A 20,006-nucleotide genomic window follows, 5' to 3' on the forward strand; every position below is an offset into this window, starting at 1 on the left:
AATTTGTTAGGGGAAAGCAGAATATTGCATAGTAACACTAAACCTTTTACAGTTAACAGCTGCAGTTTCAAACTTTACACTGAATTATGCAGGTCAGTAGTGCTTGAGAGACATAAAAAGGCTAGCAAGCTGTCATAATACTTCTCATCTTCAGGGTGCTTTTAATGTTCTTGAATATAAACATATTGCTGTATGATTAATTCTGATTTAGTTTGTTCAAAGCACCGACATGTGGACCACATATTTCTATTGAAGCTAGTAAACATGAACAAGTTGTATAGTTTGTTTATGCAGGAGTGTATCAGTCCAAAAGCCATGACATGGATGCAAACACTCAGGTTGGAGTTTGTCCTGGGGACTGTTTGTTTATATTTAACTTTCCCATATGGAATACTGCATAAGGTAATGTACTGAGAACTGGATTGTAACCTGACAGCTGCCACCTCATTCGACAGAATGAATTGCAACTTTGCTGCTAAAGCAATCATGAAAATATCCATATTTGTACTTGGTGTTCAACATTTTCCCAAAGGATCACAGACACCTAGTTTTGCTGACTCTTGCAACAGGAAACTGACCCTGTTCTTAGTGTGATCCCTGTAGCAAACTGATTAGAGTTTTTGTTAACCAACTGATATGGTTCATCATGCTTTCTTTCCTTATAAAAGGGTATAATGCTTACAAATTTAACATCTTAGGTGTTCTTGCTTGAATATCAGTGGCTTTAGTTTTTTGTTGCATTAGCTCTGTGGTTTTTAAACTCTCAGGGAGTTTGAATACCTCAGTAAGTCCTTTCAGGGGAGGGGAGGGAGGCAGGGGGAAGGCAGTGATGTGATCCCCAGGATTGTGTCACTAAGGGGGGCTGCAGGGACTGGGATGCACTCATCAGTCCCTGCAGCAGCTTTCCTGGGGGTGCGGGGAGCCCTGTGTGAGCCTTTCAAATGTGAAAGTGGAGCTGATTATTCTCTTGAAATTAGTAAATGTTAGTAGCTTATTGACAAAGACTTAGATGAAGTAAATATAAGCCAGCAAGCCAAAATCTAATGTAAACACTTCAGCTTTGAAGGTAGTTGTGCTCTGTTATAGCAAAAATAACCAACTGTACTATAACTTCAAGTCTATATTATAATGATTTAACAATTTATTGTATGAGGATGTTGAAATGTCTTCACTTGACAGGAAACAGATTTGCTCTGTTTTCACAATTTTTTGCATGTATTCTGTTACCCATAATTCACAGGCAGGAGGGTGGAACTTGGACCTGTTGAAGTGTTATGGATATAAATGTCTGGAAATGATGATTTTACTCAGAAGTAAGCTCATTATGTTCAGTAAGACTTGTGTTGTAATCCCATTGTAAGGGGGGAAAATAGTGATGGACAGATACCTTAAGTCACAACTTATTGTTCTGTCTTATTCTATTACCCTTTAAATACAGGTAAGGAAGAAGTTGAAAGAAGATGATCCATTGTATGGTAGCTTTTCAATATTTAAGTGGTAAAATAGCTTCCTTCAATTGCTTCTATAAAAATTAGTTAAATTGACTTCTTCCCCACTGCATCTAGATGAGGTTGTAACTGAAAATATCATGCAACTTTAGTGAGAGGTAATTTTTGATTATCTTTTATCTACATCTCCCATCTTTGTAATAGAGAAACACACAAACCTTCAATCCAGCAGGTACAATGGTCATGAGATCCTCAGCTGTCTGTTTCTCACTTCTGATTTTCTGTGACACTGTAAAACGTGTTCTTCATTGTATGTGGGAGGGATTACTCTTTACTGTATCAGTGCAGTATTGCAATTTCCTATGATGCCATGCAGTCAGCATAGTCAGCTATTTTTCTACAGCCTCACATATTACAGTACACTTTTGTACTGAGATGGCAAGAGCAGAACACTATGATGGCCTTGACCAACAGTGGTTGTCTCTGCTGCATCCTGTTGAATCAGAATTGGAAGTGACCCACAAGGTCATCCAGTCCAACCTCCTGCCTGTAACAGGAAATCCTCCTTCAGTAGCTTCTGGTGAGCTTCTGCTTGAAGATATCAGTGAGGGCGAATCCACCACCTTTCTTGGTAATTGGTTCCCCTGCCAAACCACCCTTGGCATCAAGAATTTCTTCCTGCAATTTATTCAACAATTAGGTTACTCCTCTGGCAGTTTGAACCCATTTGATCTAGTTCTACTCTCAGAGGCAGTTGAACAAATTTGTTCCTCCTCCCATATAACAGCCATTCAGGTATCTGAAGAGCTCATATCCCCTCTCAGTGTTCCCCAGGCTTACCACCAGTTACTTCCAGCTTGGAAGGCCGGATGTGATGTGACAAACACCAGGAAGAGGCTCAGCGTGAGTGAAAGGGCTTTTCTGAGTGTGGAAAAGCATCCTTTAGAGCTCTCCCCCCTCTGAGCCAAGTCTCATACCACAGTTTGTGTCACATTCCTGATCTTGCTACTGGGGGACACATTCCCAAGGGTTACGAGTACCACCAGACACCACCACAAGTACTACTGGTTGGTACTAGTACCATTGATGGAGAAACTCTGGTCTAAAATCAGTTTTTTTATTGGCAACCTTCAGTCTCGAAAGACTATGGTATCGTGCTCTGAAAGGTGGTTCTGGCACAGCGTCTAGTGTGGCTGAAAAGGCCAATCCGGGAGTGACAATCGTAAGCCTAAAGTTACAAGAGGGGACCTTCTTAAGGCTTCCTACCCTAGCTCAATTCCTTGTCCACTCAGAGGTAAAGCCTATTAATTAATGGGATGTAGGATTCCTGTCTCATTTAACTGAAGACGACTAAGAGCCCAACCCTATCCATGTCTGCTCAGAAGCAAGTCCCATTGGAGTCAATGGCCTTACTCTCAGGTAAGTGTGGACAGGATGGCAGCCTAAGGCTGAGACTTGCATGTCTCACTTCATCCAGAAAGAGGTAAGGGGGAGATCCCTGCCAGGCCGCAGTGGCGACTTCTGGTTGCCGAGCAACGACGCCATCGCCACAGGCCACTCCCCCTTCCCCTCCCCCGGGCTGCGCGAGGGCTGTCCTTCCCCGCTCCCGCCTCCTCCGTGCCCCCCTTCTCCCTGAGGCATGGGGGGAGAGGGAAAAGGCGGTGCGGTCGCCATAGAGATGGGAAAAGGTTGGTCGCCGGGCGTCACGTGACGGCACCGGGCCCTTCCGCCAGGCTTTCCCAGGCGCGGGCCGCAGGGAGCCCGTCCCCGACCCCCTCCCCCAGTGCGCGCCTGGGGCGTCCCTCGGCCCCGCCTCTGCTCCCCGCCCGGCCCCGCTGCGGAGGCTCCAGGCGGCGGCCGCGCTCCCCCCTCCCGCCTCCCCACACTGCTAGCATGGAGGTTTTCATCCCGTCGTTCCGCTACGAGGAGAGCGAGCTGGAGCGCGGCTACACGGTGAGTGGTGGCGGGACGTCCTCCCTTCTCCCGCCCGCCTACCTTCCCCAGGGCGCCTCGGGCAGGGAGAGGCTGGCCCCGCTTGCACTGCGACCGCAGGCTGCGGCCCCAGCCACACTTACCTGGGAGTAGGTCCCATGCAGTATAATGGAGCTTACTTCTGAGTAGCCGTGCACAGGATTGGCTCTCAGTCTGCTCCAGCAGCAGTGAATCGGGCGAGGGGCTGCAGTCCCATCCACGCTTTCCTGGGTGTAAGCCCCATTCAGCACAGTAGAACTGACTTCTGAGTGGAAAACCCCACTAACCTGAAAGTAAACCCCACTGGAAACCTGAGAGTAAACCCCACAGACTCCAATGGGACTTGCTTCTGAGTAGAACACAGTGGAATTCACGCATAGGAGGACTGCCACTGTGGCTGCCCTGCTGCCAATGGGACCTTGTAGGTCCTAAAAACCAGGTGAAGATTTGGGGGGGATGTGATCTGACCCCTTCAGACCCCCATCCCATTCTCTGTGATCTGCAGGGTGAGCTATCGCATTGCCTCCTTGTCCTCCTCTGCTAAGCTAGCCACATACTTGGTTGCTGTTCCCTCCTGCCCTTTGGAAAAAACTGACTCCAAAAGTGAAAATGTGAAAAAGGGAAGAGAGAGAGGGTCTTCTTCCTCAACACCACCACTTCCTTTTTGCAAGGTCCATGGCCTTTCAGGCACTCTTTTCAAAGGAGGCCTGGAAATAGTGGCAAGCATGGAGTGACTAGCCAAGGAAGAGAAGGCAGCGATAGAAGTGGATGAAGCACCAAAAGTGCTGGAGGTGGTAGGAACAGGGGTGGTTGGGCAGTCGTCATTTTAGCAATGTCAGTGATCACCTCTGCTGCCCCTACTGCAAAAAACAAAAACATGGGCCAATGAGGCGCCTCTGGTCCCAGGACCCACTGCACCCAAAGGGCTTGACCTAGAGCTCCACTAATAGTAGTGCACCTGGTTTCTTATCTTCTTCGGCCGTGGCATTTCCTTTGTTGTTGCTGCTGCCTTCATCTGTCTATCTCCCATCTCCATCTGTAATTTCTTCTGGCACTAGACTAGCCAGCTGCCAGCAGTTCACCACTGCTGCAGTTTGGAAAGAGCGGGTGGCAGGGTTGCACATCCACACTCATTTTGCAGGCTGGTCTGTTCTCTACAGAGCTTAGGAGCAGAATGCTAGTTTAGCTTACTGAAGAGATGGTGGCAGCACCATTGAGAGGTAAGCTGGCAATAGTTGACCTGAAGCTCATAGGGATGAGGGTGGGAGACTGAGGTGCTCTTCCTCCTAAAAGTGCTATCTGGTTTTTGGTATCCTGTGGGTACCATTGGTAGTCTCTGGGTAGAGAATCAGCATAGTAGTTATTGGTCTTGGTCGCTTAGTATACCCAATCACTATGCAAGCCTGTTCAGATGCAAATTCAGTGGGGTTAACCACCAACCTAACCATAGGACAGGGACTGTAACCTTAGTGAGTCTGCTGGGTTTTTAGATAACTGGCAATTGCCAGTGTTTCTGGCTTGTTATTTAAAGACTTGATCCAGACTAGTGCCTAATGCAATAGTTCTGGATGGGAAGTTTTCTCTGTCCTACCTGAAGATGTTGAAGATTGAGCCTGGGACCTTCTGCATACAAAACAGATGCTCTTCACTGAGTTTTAGCCCCTCCCTGAGCTACAGTCCTGCTGTACAGGGTTACCATGTTTTCTTTACCAAAATTCAGGCACTTATGGCTGATTATCCTCCAGATCTTCTTAAGACTTCTTTCCTCTGGGAAACATATGCTCCTGAGCACGTGCAAAGTTCATTTGTGAAGTGAATGCTGCTACCAATCAGTATCAGCAATACTGAGCTAGATTGACCTATGGTTTGACTTGGCTTCCTATGTCCTTATGAACGTTTCTTCACTTCCCTGGAGGCTACGCTGTTATGTCAACCAAAGTGAATAATGGGTTTGCTAACAGTGGCTCCATGCTTGGTAAGAATGTATGTGAAGCTGCGGCTTTCTAGTGAAGTGTTTAGAGCTTTGCTGATGTTATCTAGCAAGATGATTGGTATGCTGCAGTATTACAGGAGCTCCTGATTGCTAAAGTCTCAACTTATGAAAGTACCCATGATCTCTTCTGATTACTTCCATTCTGGGTATTTTTAAGAGGGCAGTTATTAATCAAGTAGGGCATACTAATTAACATGGGAAAAATGTACCTTAATTCTACAGTCGGTGAATACTTCCATCATTGAACACAGTGGAACTTATTTCTGAGTAAACAGTCCTGAGTGGGACTGTGTTGCATATATAGGATGAAGTTGCCTTTTCATTAATTACATTGCATGTCAGATAAAGAAAGATAAAGTTAGCTTCTGATCTTCTGTTATTTTATCAAATGACCATAATTCAGGTGTAAGGTAAAGAACAGAATAGCGAGCAGGATAGTATTATATGTAATTTTATAGACAGCATAAGCACACCTCATGCTTGCAAGGTGAAAATGTAAACCTCTCTCCATAATGAGGTCTTGGATCTCCAAATAATCCCTTCTGCTAACTGCTCTCACCACACATTTTAGAGCAATGAACTCCCAATTTACGCATTATACTAGAACAGGAGAAATCAGAAGGAAGGATTTGATGAGGTTTCTAATTTCTCAGAACAAACTCTGTCTAGTGCTTTGTAGAGCAGTAATCCTGTGCCTGACCCTGTGTGTGGCTCATGTGATTCAACATTTCTACATATAAAAACAGTTCAATTGAAACAAAATCTAGTTCTTCATGAGAAATGGATGTACATTGAGTCACAAGAATCCTGTAACTGAAGGCTTTCTTCCTCTGGCTTGAGTGCAATAGTGCGAACTATCTCCAGGTTTGGATGTTTGGATGGTGACTACTTGTGTAGATACAAGGTTTTCAATACTGACAAAAACCTGAAGCTTTCCTCAGGCTTTCTTTGCCTCCAAGAGTGGTTGAGAGTAAGCGGAAAGGGGGGTGGTGGTGGAGGGTTAGATAGGCAGTGATAAACTTGTTTGTAGCAAGAAAGATAGGTGAAAGCCCAACCTATAACAGGACCTTGACATACCTTTGGTTGTACTCAGATATACAGAGACCGTTTTGGCTCTGCCATTGCTCCCTTAGCAAGAGTGGAGTCTTGCTGGGGGTGTGAACAAATTTTTTAAGAACTGATCCCAGTTTGTTTCAATTTACCTATCTTTTCACTGACTATTCCATTTGAACCCAATTTCACACTTAAAGTGGAAAAAATCATGAAGGGCAAGGGTAAATTCCTCTTTATTATTTATTTATTTTTTAAGGATCAAGGTTTTGACTTTATCCACTGTTACTGAAAACCAGCAACATTATATTGTGAAAAAAATTGTTTTCAAATCTTCCCATTGGACAACAGGGTTATCCTTATCCTTGTCTTTTAAACACATTAAAATGATGCAATACTGTGTCAAGACTATTCATGAAGATATTGGTTTTCCTCATTTAATACCAGTTAACTGTTAAAACTTTTTGTTGCCACTTTAAATTGATGACTGGATCTCCAAATTATTGACCCTCTGCTTATAAATGCAACAGTTGTTCATAATTTGGCAGTGAATGACCTTTAAATGTAGACGTTTTGTGAAGATATCCTTGGGGAACAATTTAACTTCAAAATGACACCCATGAGCACTTGTTATTTAAATATGCTTCCTTTGTCAATAACAGAATAGCAAGTACTAGTTAGATTTCTAATGTTGATTCAGATACTTGGGAACCAACTGAATAAATTAGTGTACACTTGATTTATATTGACCAAAAATGTTGCATTGGTATGTTGCAGGTCAAGGTGACTCATGTTTAAATAGGCTGAGGAGCAAAGGGCATACTTGACTGACATTAAGCTTACAATGTACTTAATTTTTTTTAATGTTGGCTCTTAAATGTTTGATACAGTAGATTTTATAGAAGTCCGTATAATTTTTGGGTTAAATTATTCAGAAATTATGTACTCTTTTTCAACAAAAAGTTCACAAACTAGTTTGTGAAGTGAACAAAGCAGATAGGAGAACATTTTTCCACTTCTTTTTTAATCATACAGGTACTCAAATCTTAAAGAAAAGAAAATCCAAGGGAGACACCAGCATATAGTCACTGGAAAATACGCTGTGCTGGTTTGAATAGGATCTGTTGCTCACCCCTTAAATATAAGAGAACTTTCACTTTATAAGGTGTCTATCTGGCTGTGAAACTGAGTTATTAATCTCTAAATTGCCTATAAAATCAATAAAGTTATTCTTTGTGTTTAGTAAATATAATTTCCAACTTCCCTTTAAATCTCTTCTCCCTGTCACAGGTCACAGGGGTTTGCTTCATGGCAACTAAAGGAATGCTATTTGGCAGGTTTTTAAATTATAACTCATAAGTGCTGTCAAGCCAATCCACGTAACCATCAGTAGAGCTACCCAGTTCTGCACAATTTGATAAGAATGTGTGTTTAAATGCAAATGCCAAGCTATGCCGCCCATCTTCTCAGTGGCTTCACTAGGGCTGGTGTCACTCCAGTACACTAAAGGTGTCACGCCATGGCCCTGCCCCAATCTTGTCATATCCTCCTGCATGATCAGGGCCAGCTTTGCAGACCAGTCACCTACTGTGGATCTCCTGGGCCAGCCACCCCCTGTGGCACATCTGAACCAACTGGCTCGCCATGGACCATTCGCTGGCTGCGTCGTTCCTGAGCAGTTGCAGCACCTTCAGAACAACTGGTTTCCTGTGTAAGATATTTTTGTGCCAGCCCCCACCCAATGGTTTTACCCAGTGCGGTCTGCAGCCCCCACATCCTCTTGGTGATGTCTCTGAATCTATTATTATTATTATTATTATTATTATTATTATTATTATTATTATTATTATTATTATTATTATTAATAATAATAATAATAATTAATAATAACAACAGTATTTATATACTGCTTTTCAACAAAAGTTCACAAAGCAGTTTACAGAGAAAAATCAAATAACTAATGGCTCCCTGTCCCCAAAGGGCTCACAATCTAAAAGATGCAAAACACCAGCAGATAGCCACTAGAAAAGACACTGCTGGGATGAGGAGGACCAGTTATTCTCCCCCTGCTGAATAAAAGAGGAGCACCCACTTGAAAAAGTGCCTCTTACCCAATTAGCAAGAGTTATCTATGAATCTATTTCATGCTGATTTTCCTCTACAAAAGTAGGAGGTGCAACCATTACAGAGTTATTTGTTCCTTTGATCCTATTCTAAGCCCTAGTCCTAGAGTCTAGTACAGGCCGTTTTTCTAGTTCAGAAACTGTGTCATAAGCATTGCTAGTCTTGGAATGAAAAATAGTGGAGTTTTTTCAACTTTTGTCCAAACTCTTGGTAAATGTCCTATCGCTTATAGAGAAATTGCTTCAACAGTTGCTAAATTGCTTCATCAATGGCTCTGGAATATCATCACTATAAGCTTCCTCTCTTGTTCTGGTTGTTTAACAGCAGAAAATTTGCTCTTGAAGCCTTGGAAGGTTACATTTCACTAATCTCTCTTCATTTTCATGTGTTTTCTTTTGTCAGGATTCTTGCTATCAGTGCATTCGTGTAACCTTCTAAAAGTCACTGCCTCTTTATAGGTATTTGGCATGTCACAAAATGACTGACTGGAGTAAAACTCTTTTTTGTCCATGTTGACAGGTTGACAAACCTGCGGAGACCATATTTAATGCCACTATTTTTTTTAATTTAAATAACTGTCTTACCTTTTGTAAAAGCTTCTAAGCTTGCTAACAACAAAACATTCAAAAATGAACAATTATCGTTAAAGTAGTAACATACTAAAAGTCATAGCATCTAATCTTAAATTTTGTTAGTCATGGCTAAGGAAGTTAATCATTAATAAGGGCCCAATCCACTGGCGTAGCTAGAGGGGGGTGGCACACTAAGTTATGCAGGGAGCCTCCCTGCAGCGTGCAACTGAGGGTGCCGAACCCGTGGATGAAAAGGGTCCACTGTAAATGCTAACTTGGGCTGCAATCCTATGCACGCTTTCCTGGGAATAAGTCCTAGTGAACACTATGGGACTTACTTCTAAGTAGACATACATAGGCTTGTTCCATTAGTAGTGTGGCTGGAAAGTCAGTCCCACACAGAAGTAATAATATAATACAGTCATATATACTTGATAGTACAGGACAACGGAAAAGAAAAAACCCTCAAGTGGTGGCAGTGGGCTGTAAGTTCCATCAATATTGTATCTTTCTTTCTGGAAAGATACAGTATTAGAAATAGTTTCTTTGTAGACACTGGAAAGATACTAGGTTAGGGTTTCATATGATATAACAGTCTAGGGCAGCGATTTTCAACCTATTTCATCTCCCGGCACACTGACAAGGCATTAAAATTGTCAAGGCACACCATCAGGTTTTTGACAATTGACAAGACACACCATTCTGTCAGTGGGGGGCTCACATCCCCCACTGGCCCTTCTCCCAAATTCCTGTGGCACACCTGTGGATCACTCACACAGCCAGCGGTGTGCCACAGCACAGTGGTTGAAAATGGCTGGTCTAAGGGCTTTCCTACAGAGAATTCAGTACAGTGGTGCATTTTAAATCTTTACATGGAAGTGAAAAGTGTCCAGTTTGGTTGGGGTGGACAAGCCCCATGTGATTGGGCAGTTGTATTGAACATTACGACTAAACAGCCACCGGGTAGATGGGACTCATCAGCCTGGGAAGGCTGCTCATCTGAGAGAAGGAAAACTGATCCCAAACCTCCACTGCCTTGTGGCTACATCCAGTTATGGAAAAGGCTTCAGGAGTCAACCTCGAGGAAAAATCCAGAGCCGAAGTCCCTGAGGCAGTCCATGGCTGAACACAGTCATGTTCTGGCAACTCCTGCAACGCCGCTAGAACCAACCGTATTGGCTCTGCCTTTCCATTGGACCATTTCAGCGACATGGAGAGGGGGGATTTGCTGCATGGGTAACAGCCTATCCTCCATACCTACTTTACCCAGGCTTCGCGCACTGGAGAGGACACTGTTCCAGAACCACCATTCAGAGCGTGACACCATAGTCTTCCGAGACTGAAGGATGCCAACAAGAGATTGAACATTAGGAAAACTATCTCTATTCATTTGAACTTTTGGTGCCATTATCTATATTTTGTATTGGATGGCACACAAGGCCCACAGGAATTGGACTGATTTCCTCCCCCCCCCTTCCTACTGTGTAGAATGAGGATATGGACTTCATATTAACTTCATTATTTCTAATGACATGCTTAAACTCTAGCTTTTGACAATTATTTGCTTCCTATCAGTGTTACTGTATCAGCACATTGAGGCTAGAGAGGTGTGTTTGTAGTGTGACACAAACTCCAGCCTTAGACTGGATTTCTGCTATGGATGTTGATACTCTGGAAGGTAGCACAGTGCTGATATTTTACATTCCAGAAATAAGATTTGAAACTTTTAAAAGTACAGTGGTGCTGTTTGTTTTCTCTTTCACAGACCACAATAAAAGATCTTTGTTAGTGTTCATTTGTACACATCTGAGTATTGTATAATGAGATTTGTCTGATTTGCTTTGACTTGTTAGAAGTCAAGAAATGTGGTTAGAAATGTGGCATACAGTGACATGAAGGTAGAAGTTATTTTTTCCTTTCTCATTAATACACCATGGAAATTTGCTGTTTTATTGTTTCTGTTTTAGTTGGTTTTGTAATTAAATCACTGTTTTAAGTTCAGTTTTTAAACCAATACAAGAAAGTGTTCATACACTGTATTGCCTTCAGAGTGGAGAATAATGAAATCCAACATAACCTCATCATCTCTGACATCAACACAAATTAAGAATCTTGATTATGTGGTGAAGCAATCAATAGGATAGCAGTGAATATGTATTGATTAGGAAAACTGCTTTTATGAAAAGTAATCAAATTCATTTTAGCTGACTTGCCTTCTTCTTATGGCCTGATCCTATGAACTCCTGCAGTGAGATAACAATCTGTACAATCAAGTATAGGACGCATACAAGGAAGTTAATTTATTAATATTAGTAGAACTTGCTTTTAAATGTGTTTTGGAGCAAGATGTGAGGATCCTAGTAATAACACTGTCATCGGCTGTGTCATATATGCAATTTATGTGACTTTGCCAGAGGATGCAACACTCTTAGAAAGCATTTTAAATGCCAGTTAGTTGCTGCAGTGTCTTGGATGTGAAACCATCTCTATATCAGCTGTTTGTACAGTTTTGTGTCCCTGAACACCTCAGATAGTCAACTTGTGCAGCCAAGGCCTCAGCCTGATAATAGATGGAGATCACAGCCTCATAAATTGTAGGCATACTAGCCCCCCCCCCATAGGGCCTGGTTATGACCCATCAGCATCTCCTCCAATATGCATGGTTTTATCTTTAACCAGTTTGCCCTCATTCACCAACTATTACCTTGGAACTCAAGTTCAGAGCAGAAATGTTAGGCCCTGGGTGCTTGGTTACAGAAATGTAAAGCTGGTGTCACCATATACTGCAAACATCAAAGCTATAGATAATCTCAACCCTGTGACTCCATATAGGTATTAAATATAATTTGTGTTGATAGGGCAAACAGATGGCCTTAATGGCCACCTATGCTTGGACAGAAAGAAATAAAACCAGAAGAGAAAGGATTAAAAGCATGTTACTCAAATTAAGTGATCAAGATCATGTAGAAGATCATGTGGTCCACACTATCACAAACTTCTGAGAGGTCCAGTAAGATCAACAGACCCTTGTTGTTCCTGTCAGTCTCTAGGCACAGATCATTTCCCAAAATAGTCTGCATCTCACAAGAAATCAGATTGAAAGTATTCAAGTAAAGTGTAATCCAGGAACAGCTGGAATTGTTCTGTTAACCCCATTTACCACAATTCTCTCATTCCCCCAAGGAATTAAAACTATTCCATCTGAATCCAATTCAAAATGCACAACTTTATGATCTCAGAATTGTGCAAAATTATCACAATGTGTCAGGAGTGGTTCACCTTCCAGTAGGATGCATTTGGAGGCCATTAACCCTCTGAGAAGGGTTACCCAGAAAAGTTCCACTGGACACAATTCATAGCGTAATCCTAGTTGACAGTAGTGCTGGCACGGTGGCTGCTACGCTGGTGCAAGCTGTCATAAAAGCACCAGAAAGTGTTTTATGCTGACTCATGAGCAAGCTGTGCCAGCAGGGTGGCCTTTCCCTGCCAGCACTGCAACCAGGCCTTGTGTTTTGTTTTTTTTAACCCTTGGTATTTTTACTATTCCCAAGCATCATAAGCAAACAGATACAAAAAAAAATACTGACAAAAGAAAATTAATGTTAAAGAAGTCAAATCACCATTGGTTTGTTATTGAATTGACTGTGTTGTATTTATAGAGGAGAAGAGAGTTTGAAACAAGAATTCAGTTTCTGAGCTGTACTTGAAAAGGTGTGGTTTCTCACAAGGAAAAGTGTTTTTTTTTTAATTTCATTTTCAGAGGTTTCAGATTCTGTGATTCCAGAATCACATTTTTAGGTGTGTAGACATGCCTGTGATTTTTCTTGACCTAGAAAAGATGAAGACAGATCTATAAAAAGAAAATAGAAAAATTATTGATTAGTATTTGTATTGTAAAGGCCCAGACACCAAATTTGGAGAAATTTGCAATGAATTTGTTTAAAATTTTGGTTAGTTTGGTTCACAACAATTAACAGTTTCAAAATGTATACAGGAATATCAGTAATGATGTAGCAGATGGGGAATACACTGGATGATCTCTACAGTGAACATACATGCCCCCCCACCTTGAAAATAAGCCATGTTTCTAAATTGCTGTGGATTATGCAGAATTATATGGCAGTCCCTAAGGAAAAAATAATTTGAACAAGTATGTCAGGGCAGCAGGGGAGGATAGCCCTTGCTTTCTCGATAGCAGAGTGGCACGGGAGCGTAAGGAGACAGCACAAGAAGCAGGCAATCCCAAAGAGAACCAAAGGAGCAGCCACAGGCTTGTTTGTTGCAGAAGCATGTATTGGTAAAAGGAGCAGGCAGAAGAGTAGTCAGTCAAGAAGTCAGGGATACAGCAAGGCACAGTCACGATAAGCAGTCCAAGTCACAGCACAAACCAGCAGCACAACACACAAAAACTCCACGACAACAACCCACACCTGGAGTCTGTGCTTGCCCCCGTATATACTGGGGCCAGCCAATCAGAATAGGGTGACCTCATCGTCACAAGACTGTCTTGTGACCCTTTCTGATTGGCTGTCCAGTGGTGCATTGCAACACTCCACCATAGCCTACGTGACTCTGCACACATCTCCCCAGGTCACATGGCTCCTACCTAACACAGGTGCATCTGATTGCTAATCATATACAGTGCTGCTGTTCCTTTAATTTACTTTTCATACCTGGCCTGGACATCAAGGCCCCTCCTGCCACATCCTGGCTTATAACAATTCAATGCCTGGGATGCCAAAGGCCTGACAAAATATAACCATAATTAGTAGCATTTCATGTATCAGATCTTACTGAAATCTTAAACCCACTTACTAGTGAGTAAAACTTTTGAAAATCGTGGAATTTGCCAGGGAACCAAGCTATTAAAAATTTGAGTTCAATTCAGATTCTTCACTGAATTCTGCACTTCTAGTTCAGTCACTAACTGTAAAAAGTAGTTTGATAATCAATTCAAACATTTTATAACAGATTCATTCATATAGGATAATCTCAAATTATTTTGCTTGCAGCCTTACTCTATAGAATGATTACTGTTGAAGAAAAATGTTTTTAAAATTAAAAAAAACATTATTATTTTTAAAATACTTTTGCCCGCAAAACACGACAGCAGTTTAAAAACAAGCAAGCGGGAGTATAAATCAATCATAGTGCATGATTATTGAATCACTTCTTTTGAACTGGTTAGCATTTTTTGTCTTTAAGAACTTGCTCAAGTTTCTAGACAGCCAAAAGATTTCAGACTAAGGTTCAGTTCTGGTTCATTGGAAAAAACTAACAGCCCAGTTCTAACCAGATTCCTGCATGCTGGTACAGCCTCTACTGTGTCTAATGTGGGAATTATGGCTGCTCCTTTATTCCCTTACCCTGGGTAAAGCCCCAGCATTCTCTGTGGGGCTACTTGGATCCATGCCAGCTTTATAGCTTGCACAAATCAGGGCTGCCCCATGTTGGGATTTCAGGCTTGGGAGAAGCAGGCCTCCTCCGTAGTCCCTGACCTGATCGACTCTCCTCCTGCCCTTTCCCTGCCCTGGCTTCCAACCGGTGGTGGAAGGATGGCTCATACCTTTCTGCCAGCAGAATGGGCCTCCATACTGGTGCAATTTTTCTGTCAGCGCATTTGCAACAATGCATGTGCTCATTCCTCTGGTGGAGGCCAGCATAGGATTGGGCTGCCTGGCAGTTTTGGGGGATAGGTTCAGTTCATCTTCCTAGAACTTGCTTCCAAGGAAACATGCATCAGATAGTACTATTAAGCTAGTAGTCATAGTTTCTACATGGGCAGGCAATATTCAAATCTCATTAGTTTGACAACAGAGAAGTTTTATGCATTTACATTTTTTTCATTTATATTTACTATATAGTTCTTTCCTTTTAGTCCTATATAAGTGAAAAGAGTGGTGAAGTTGACTGAAGTGGCTTATACCCTGCTTTACTAGTCAATTTCACAGGTAAGAGGAGGCTGGGATAAAGCAGTTGTTAATAAATGTGCTAGGAAAAAGGGACCATGCATCTTTCAATGAGAGGAAGTCTGAGGTGGGGGGAACATTGTTACAGGGGAGTGGTACCCTTGCACTTTTTTCTTTTAAAGGACCACATGATAAATAGTGGGTATTTTAAATGGTGCTATCCCACACTTCAGTATCATGCATTGTCAGGGTGGCATGCAACAATAATGCAAACACTTTCAACAAGATATGCAGACACTTTAAACACTTCTTGGAGAATAAGAGAAGTGTGTCATCCATCACTAGTGACATCAGGACACCCTTTTCCCTTTTTTTTTAAAGTGCTACCATTACAGGAGATGTGCGTTTGTGCTACATTCCAAAAACAGTTTGTGATAATGGTGTGAAGGTCTGTATAAGGCCTGGGGAGTCACCAAAAGCAATTATTTGTATCTTGCCCGTACAGTGTTTCTAACATAAATTGCTAAAATTTCAGGTAATCAGTATGATCCATGTCACTTGTTATAGCAGCAAACTTTTAAAGTTACTCTTTGTTTAACCCCCATGCACACCTGCTTCAACTTATTGTTAAAACAGGTTGTAAACCTACATTTTCTTAAGGTAAGCATGTTGAGTGCCTTGCTATTCTAGACTTTGACCCAAACAGTAAGATACTGTGAGGCATCCAGTCTCATTCCATGTTTTTGAACCTCATTGGTGTTGAAAGTAGTTTGCCATGGACGTGAGGACTTCTGTTTGGGAAACACAAGTCCAAAATGCCCTTAACTCAGCATGTAGTATTAATCCAGTGCTTCTTTGGATTTTGACCATTAGATTATACTCTTGTTAACCTTTCAGCTGCTCATTTCTTTATTATACCATAATAGAAACAATGCATTATGCTTGTTCTGTTCATTTAATGTGCAAAATCATTAATAAGTTATATTACTGAGAAATAGAGTGAAGATCTAATCATGATAGGATATACTTTTCCTTAAAGATTGCTGTGTTCCTCCTCTTGGTGTACAATCCTATGCCTGTCTATTCAGAAGTAAGTCTGACTTAGTTCAATGGAACTTACTCCCAATGAAGTGTGTGTAAGTTTTTTATTAGTCTGTGTGCTTTTACACACTTATACCTAACATTCCCCTTTGTTTGTTTGAGCAAAGATTTAGATTTTATAATATAAATCAGTCTATAAAAATACTGATTTTGGTTTTGAGAGGTACAAAAATAATCCTCTTCCTGCAAGGTCAACAAATTTAAATAAACTTGGCACATGTAGAAGAAGTCATAATATTTTATATGGAACCAAAGTAAACAGTTTTCAAAAACAATAACCGGGAAACGAGATATGAATGAAACCTTGGCTGATTAAACATTGACACACTTTCAACCACTTGATTTTAGACTGATGAGAATAATGAAAGAAAACAGCAATTTATTACTCAGTCCTATGCATGTTTTCTCAGGCGTAATTCTGAGTCTTGCTCAGAGCTTGCTCTCTGGGAAATTAAGCTTGGCATAAGCCCCAGTGAACTCAGTGGGACTTACTTATGAGCAGACACACCTGTTATTGTGTTAATGCTATGGGTTGTGTCGGCTTTCTGCAAGAGAGATGATAGTAGGAATTAAAATCACATTATTTTATGTCTTTCCTTTAGTCTGAACTGGAGTAATAGTATGGACTTTATTTTAATGCCTGTCTGTTCTTAATTATAGCATGTTGCATGGGAACTGATTTGAACTTCATTGTAATTTGTATATGCATTTTCTGTCTATATAACAGTTTAGTGAAAAGACTAGGAATACGAAATAATAAAGAATTTGATTCAGACCACAGGTTCATCTTCTTTCATATGGTTTAACCTACAAAGGTTCTACTTTGTCCCTTTTTTCTTTGCACTTGAAAAGAATAAATAATTATTTAATATATATAGCATGCACATTCCCAACACACTTTCTATATGAATTATAGGAAATGTAAGTTTCACAATGCCCAGTGGATGCATCACTTCTTAGAAAGTGGAAACAAAAAGTAGCACTTGTAGGCTGAATTGTCAAAACTCACTCATGTGAGAGCCCTTCTAAAATAATCCATAGATAACTTTATCTATTAGAGGCTATGAACTTAATGCCCTGTTTCCGAAAATCTCCTTTTTACAGTTAACTAGATAACTGTGTAACCCTCTTAAGCAAAAAGCCCATGAACTCCCTTCCATGGTTATTTCTAGCCTCGACTCTTCTAACAAGATCAACTAGGTTGCTTTTGCTTATAAAAGTAGAAAATAGATTTGATAAAAATGGTTAGTCCCCTGGCCCTTCTTTTATTTATCATATCAGAAAAGAACAATGTTTTGCTGTGTTGTGGTCAAAACAGAGGCGACCTTGCTTGTTCACAAGTGTTCAAAGTCTGGAGATAAGAGGGGCAAAATAATAGAGTACAATGGAAAGAGTGTAGTGTAATTATTTGTGACTTGTCAAGTGATGCCCTTTCAGGCCCCAAGTGATTCAAATCTGGGAACTCTGCACAATTCTCTAAACTAACCATAGCCAGCATCAGAGAAATCTCACCCAGCTTCCTCGACAGTGCTGAAATTGCATCGGTTTGTCATGCACTGAGCATGCCAGCTCTACACAATATCATTTGCTTGCAAATGGGCTTAGCCCCAAAGCCCTGATACACATTCCTTGGTATCTGGCTCATGGCCTGTGATTTGTCATGTCTCTGGTGCTATCGGTTTAAGGTAATTTTAATAGATTCTGATGGTTTGCTTGTAGGAGTCAAGAATGCACTCTAGGCTGTGTTGTTTTATGCCTCTTTCTGCAGTATGAAGCATGGTAGATGACCTCGTGCTGGTGATACCCAGACAAAAATTGCAGAGGAAATGAGGAGGTTGTCTTGTATGGTTTTGCTTAAAGCTGGTATTGGCAGCTATGACAAATCTTCCAAGGAAATTTCATGGCTTGTTTAATCACTGTTCCCATTTCTGAAATTCAAGATTTCTTTTCTTATGAGTAGTTTTGTCATTTTCTGGTAGAACGCAGGTATGACTGGGATATTTTGTAGCAAATGAAGTCAAGATTACATTTTGTATTTTTAAATTTGATGAAGCTACATATATATTATAATTTACAAAACTTGTAGGATTATCTGGATAAGGACACCCAAACATCTTGCCTTATTAAACCATGTAATCAATAATTGAGCTTCCCTCATTAGTATAACAAAAATGGTGCACCATTGTGATTTTATTCATCTTTCTCATCTGGGCTGCATAAAACAGGTCTTTCTGACATTCTGAACTACTAAGAGAACATAAAATCAATAATTTAATAGTTAGGAAATTAGGAACATTAGGAAATTGTTCAGGAAAATGGGTGTTTAGTTGTCTTAGAAAATTAATTCAGCTGCATTATGAAATAAATGGCATATTTTGCTTTGCTTTTGACACCGGTAGATGAGATTATTTTACCATTGACAACTCTGATCTTTACATCATTTTTTTAACTGACTCCCTTAATTGATTATTTCTGTGATGTTAGAGCCTGCAGCATAGCTCTCTAGAAGTCTGCTGACACCAATCGATTACCATAAAGGTGTTAATGTTAGTGATTTCATCCAAGAAACATTCAAACTCTGTAGCTAAAAACTCCCAGAGCATAGGAGGCCCTTGTTATTTTTTGCTACTGTTGAATAACAAGGACTTCTCTAAAGAGGTATGAATGAGTCCTTGGAAAAGAGCAGACTTCAAGTTGTTGTTGTATATTAGTATGGAGTACAGACACATTAATGTTTAAAATGTAGAGTTTTAAAAACAGTTTCTATTAATATTCATCATTGTATCTCAATGGAATTCATGCAAGAAGTGTTCAGACATAGACCATTTCTTTTGAGATTTCCTTAGGGGATGTCTGACAGCAGAGTAACTTGGAGCATCCCTGCAGCAGTTTGAGTTCTTGTCAGTTCGCCCCCTTCTCCCACCTACCAGAGAGAGATTAATCAGTTTTTTAAGGTGAAGTTGGAGTTTTCAATCTCTATTTGAAGCCTTTATATGTGAATCTCTAAAAACTTTTTTTTTAAATCATAAAAGGCAAGGAAACAATTCTGTCGATCTCTCAGTGCATTCCCCCCCCTTCATTTGCATGCTGGTCTGTGCCCTCAGATCCAGACCAGATCCCATTTTGCACATACATAGTTTTCTACATGGAGAGCACAAGTGAGTTTGACATCACAGCTTGAGGGTGTATGCAAGTTCAGCATAGATATTTTGAAAATACAGTTGGCTGGTTTGATGGTTCGATCAAACTAATGTGCATATTGTTTTAATATGGTTGTGTGAGTTATGTTCTTCCATAACTTTTCATTTACCATTTCAGGGCATCAGTGGATAGGTATTCTTCAAAGCATACAAAAATGCGAATGTTTGTATTAGTCCATTAGAAAAAATCTAAATGTTAAAGATAGCATCTGAACATCTAAACATAGCACAACATCTATCTTATTTTGAAGTCTCAAAGTTGTGAGCAAGCTTTTTCCAAATTCTCTGGAACACTTCTGCTGGTTATATGTTAAACCCAAAAGAAAAAATAAAGGAATGGGATACTGCATGACAGAGTGGGAACATCAGGTCTGCCATTTGTACATTGTTATGGAATGGAGGTGATGTAACATGAATGGAATTTGGTTAGACTGTGATAACTGCAAAAAGATCTTCAGTTGTGGCTAGGTGTACTGGGGTGCTCTCTTTTTGAATTAAATGCCAGTGTATCCAAATAACCAACAACATCTTGATTTCCCCACACTGCTCTGTTTTTTTTTTAAGGGGGGTTTGTTTTTATTTAACGTTCAACCTGAGAAAGACTACTGATGAACTTGAAACCTTTGTCATTACTTTGT

General features: G+C 40.7%; 1 protein-coding gene across 1 annotated transcript in view; it reads left to right on the forward strand.

Moving 5' to 3' along the window:
* The first annotated feature begins 3,103 nt into the window (after nt 1-3,103).
* SNX24 (sorting nexin 24) overlaps nt 3,104-20,006 on the forward strand; it is a 102,483-nt gene continuing 85,580 nt past the window's right edge. The window contains exon 1 of the mRNA XM_066616375.1: nt 3,104-3,401. Within this exon, the coding sequence (XP_066472472.1) occupies nt 3,342-3,401 (60 nt within the window). The 5' untranslated portion in view covers nt 3,104-3,341. The remainder of the gene's footprint in view (nt 3,402-20,006) is intronic.

This window comes from Tiliqua scincoides, chromosome 2 (genome assembly GCF_035046505.1).
Source record: "Tiliqua scincoides isolate rTilSci1 chromosome 2, rTilSci1.hap2, whole genome shotgun sequence".
NCBI lineage: Eukaryota > Metazoa > Chordata > Lepidosauria > Squamata > Scincidae > Tiliqua > Tiliqua scincoides.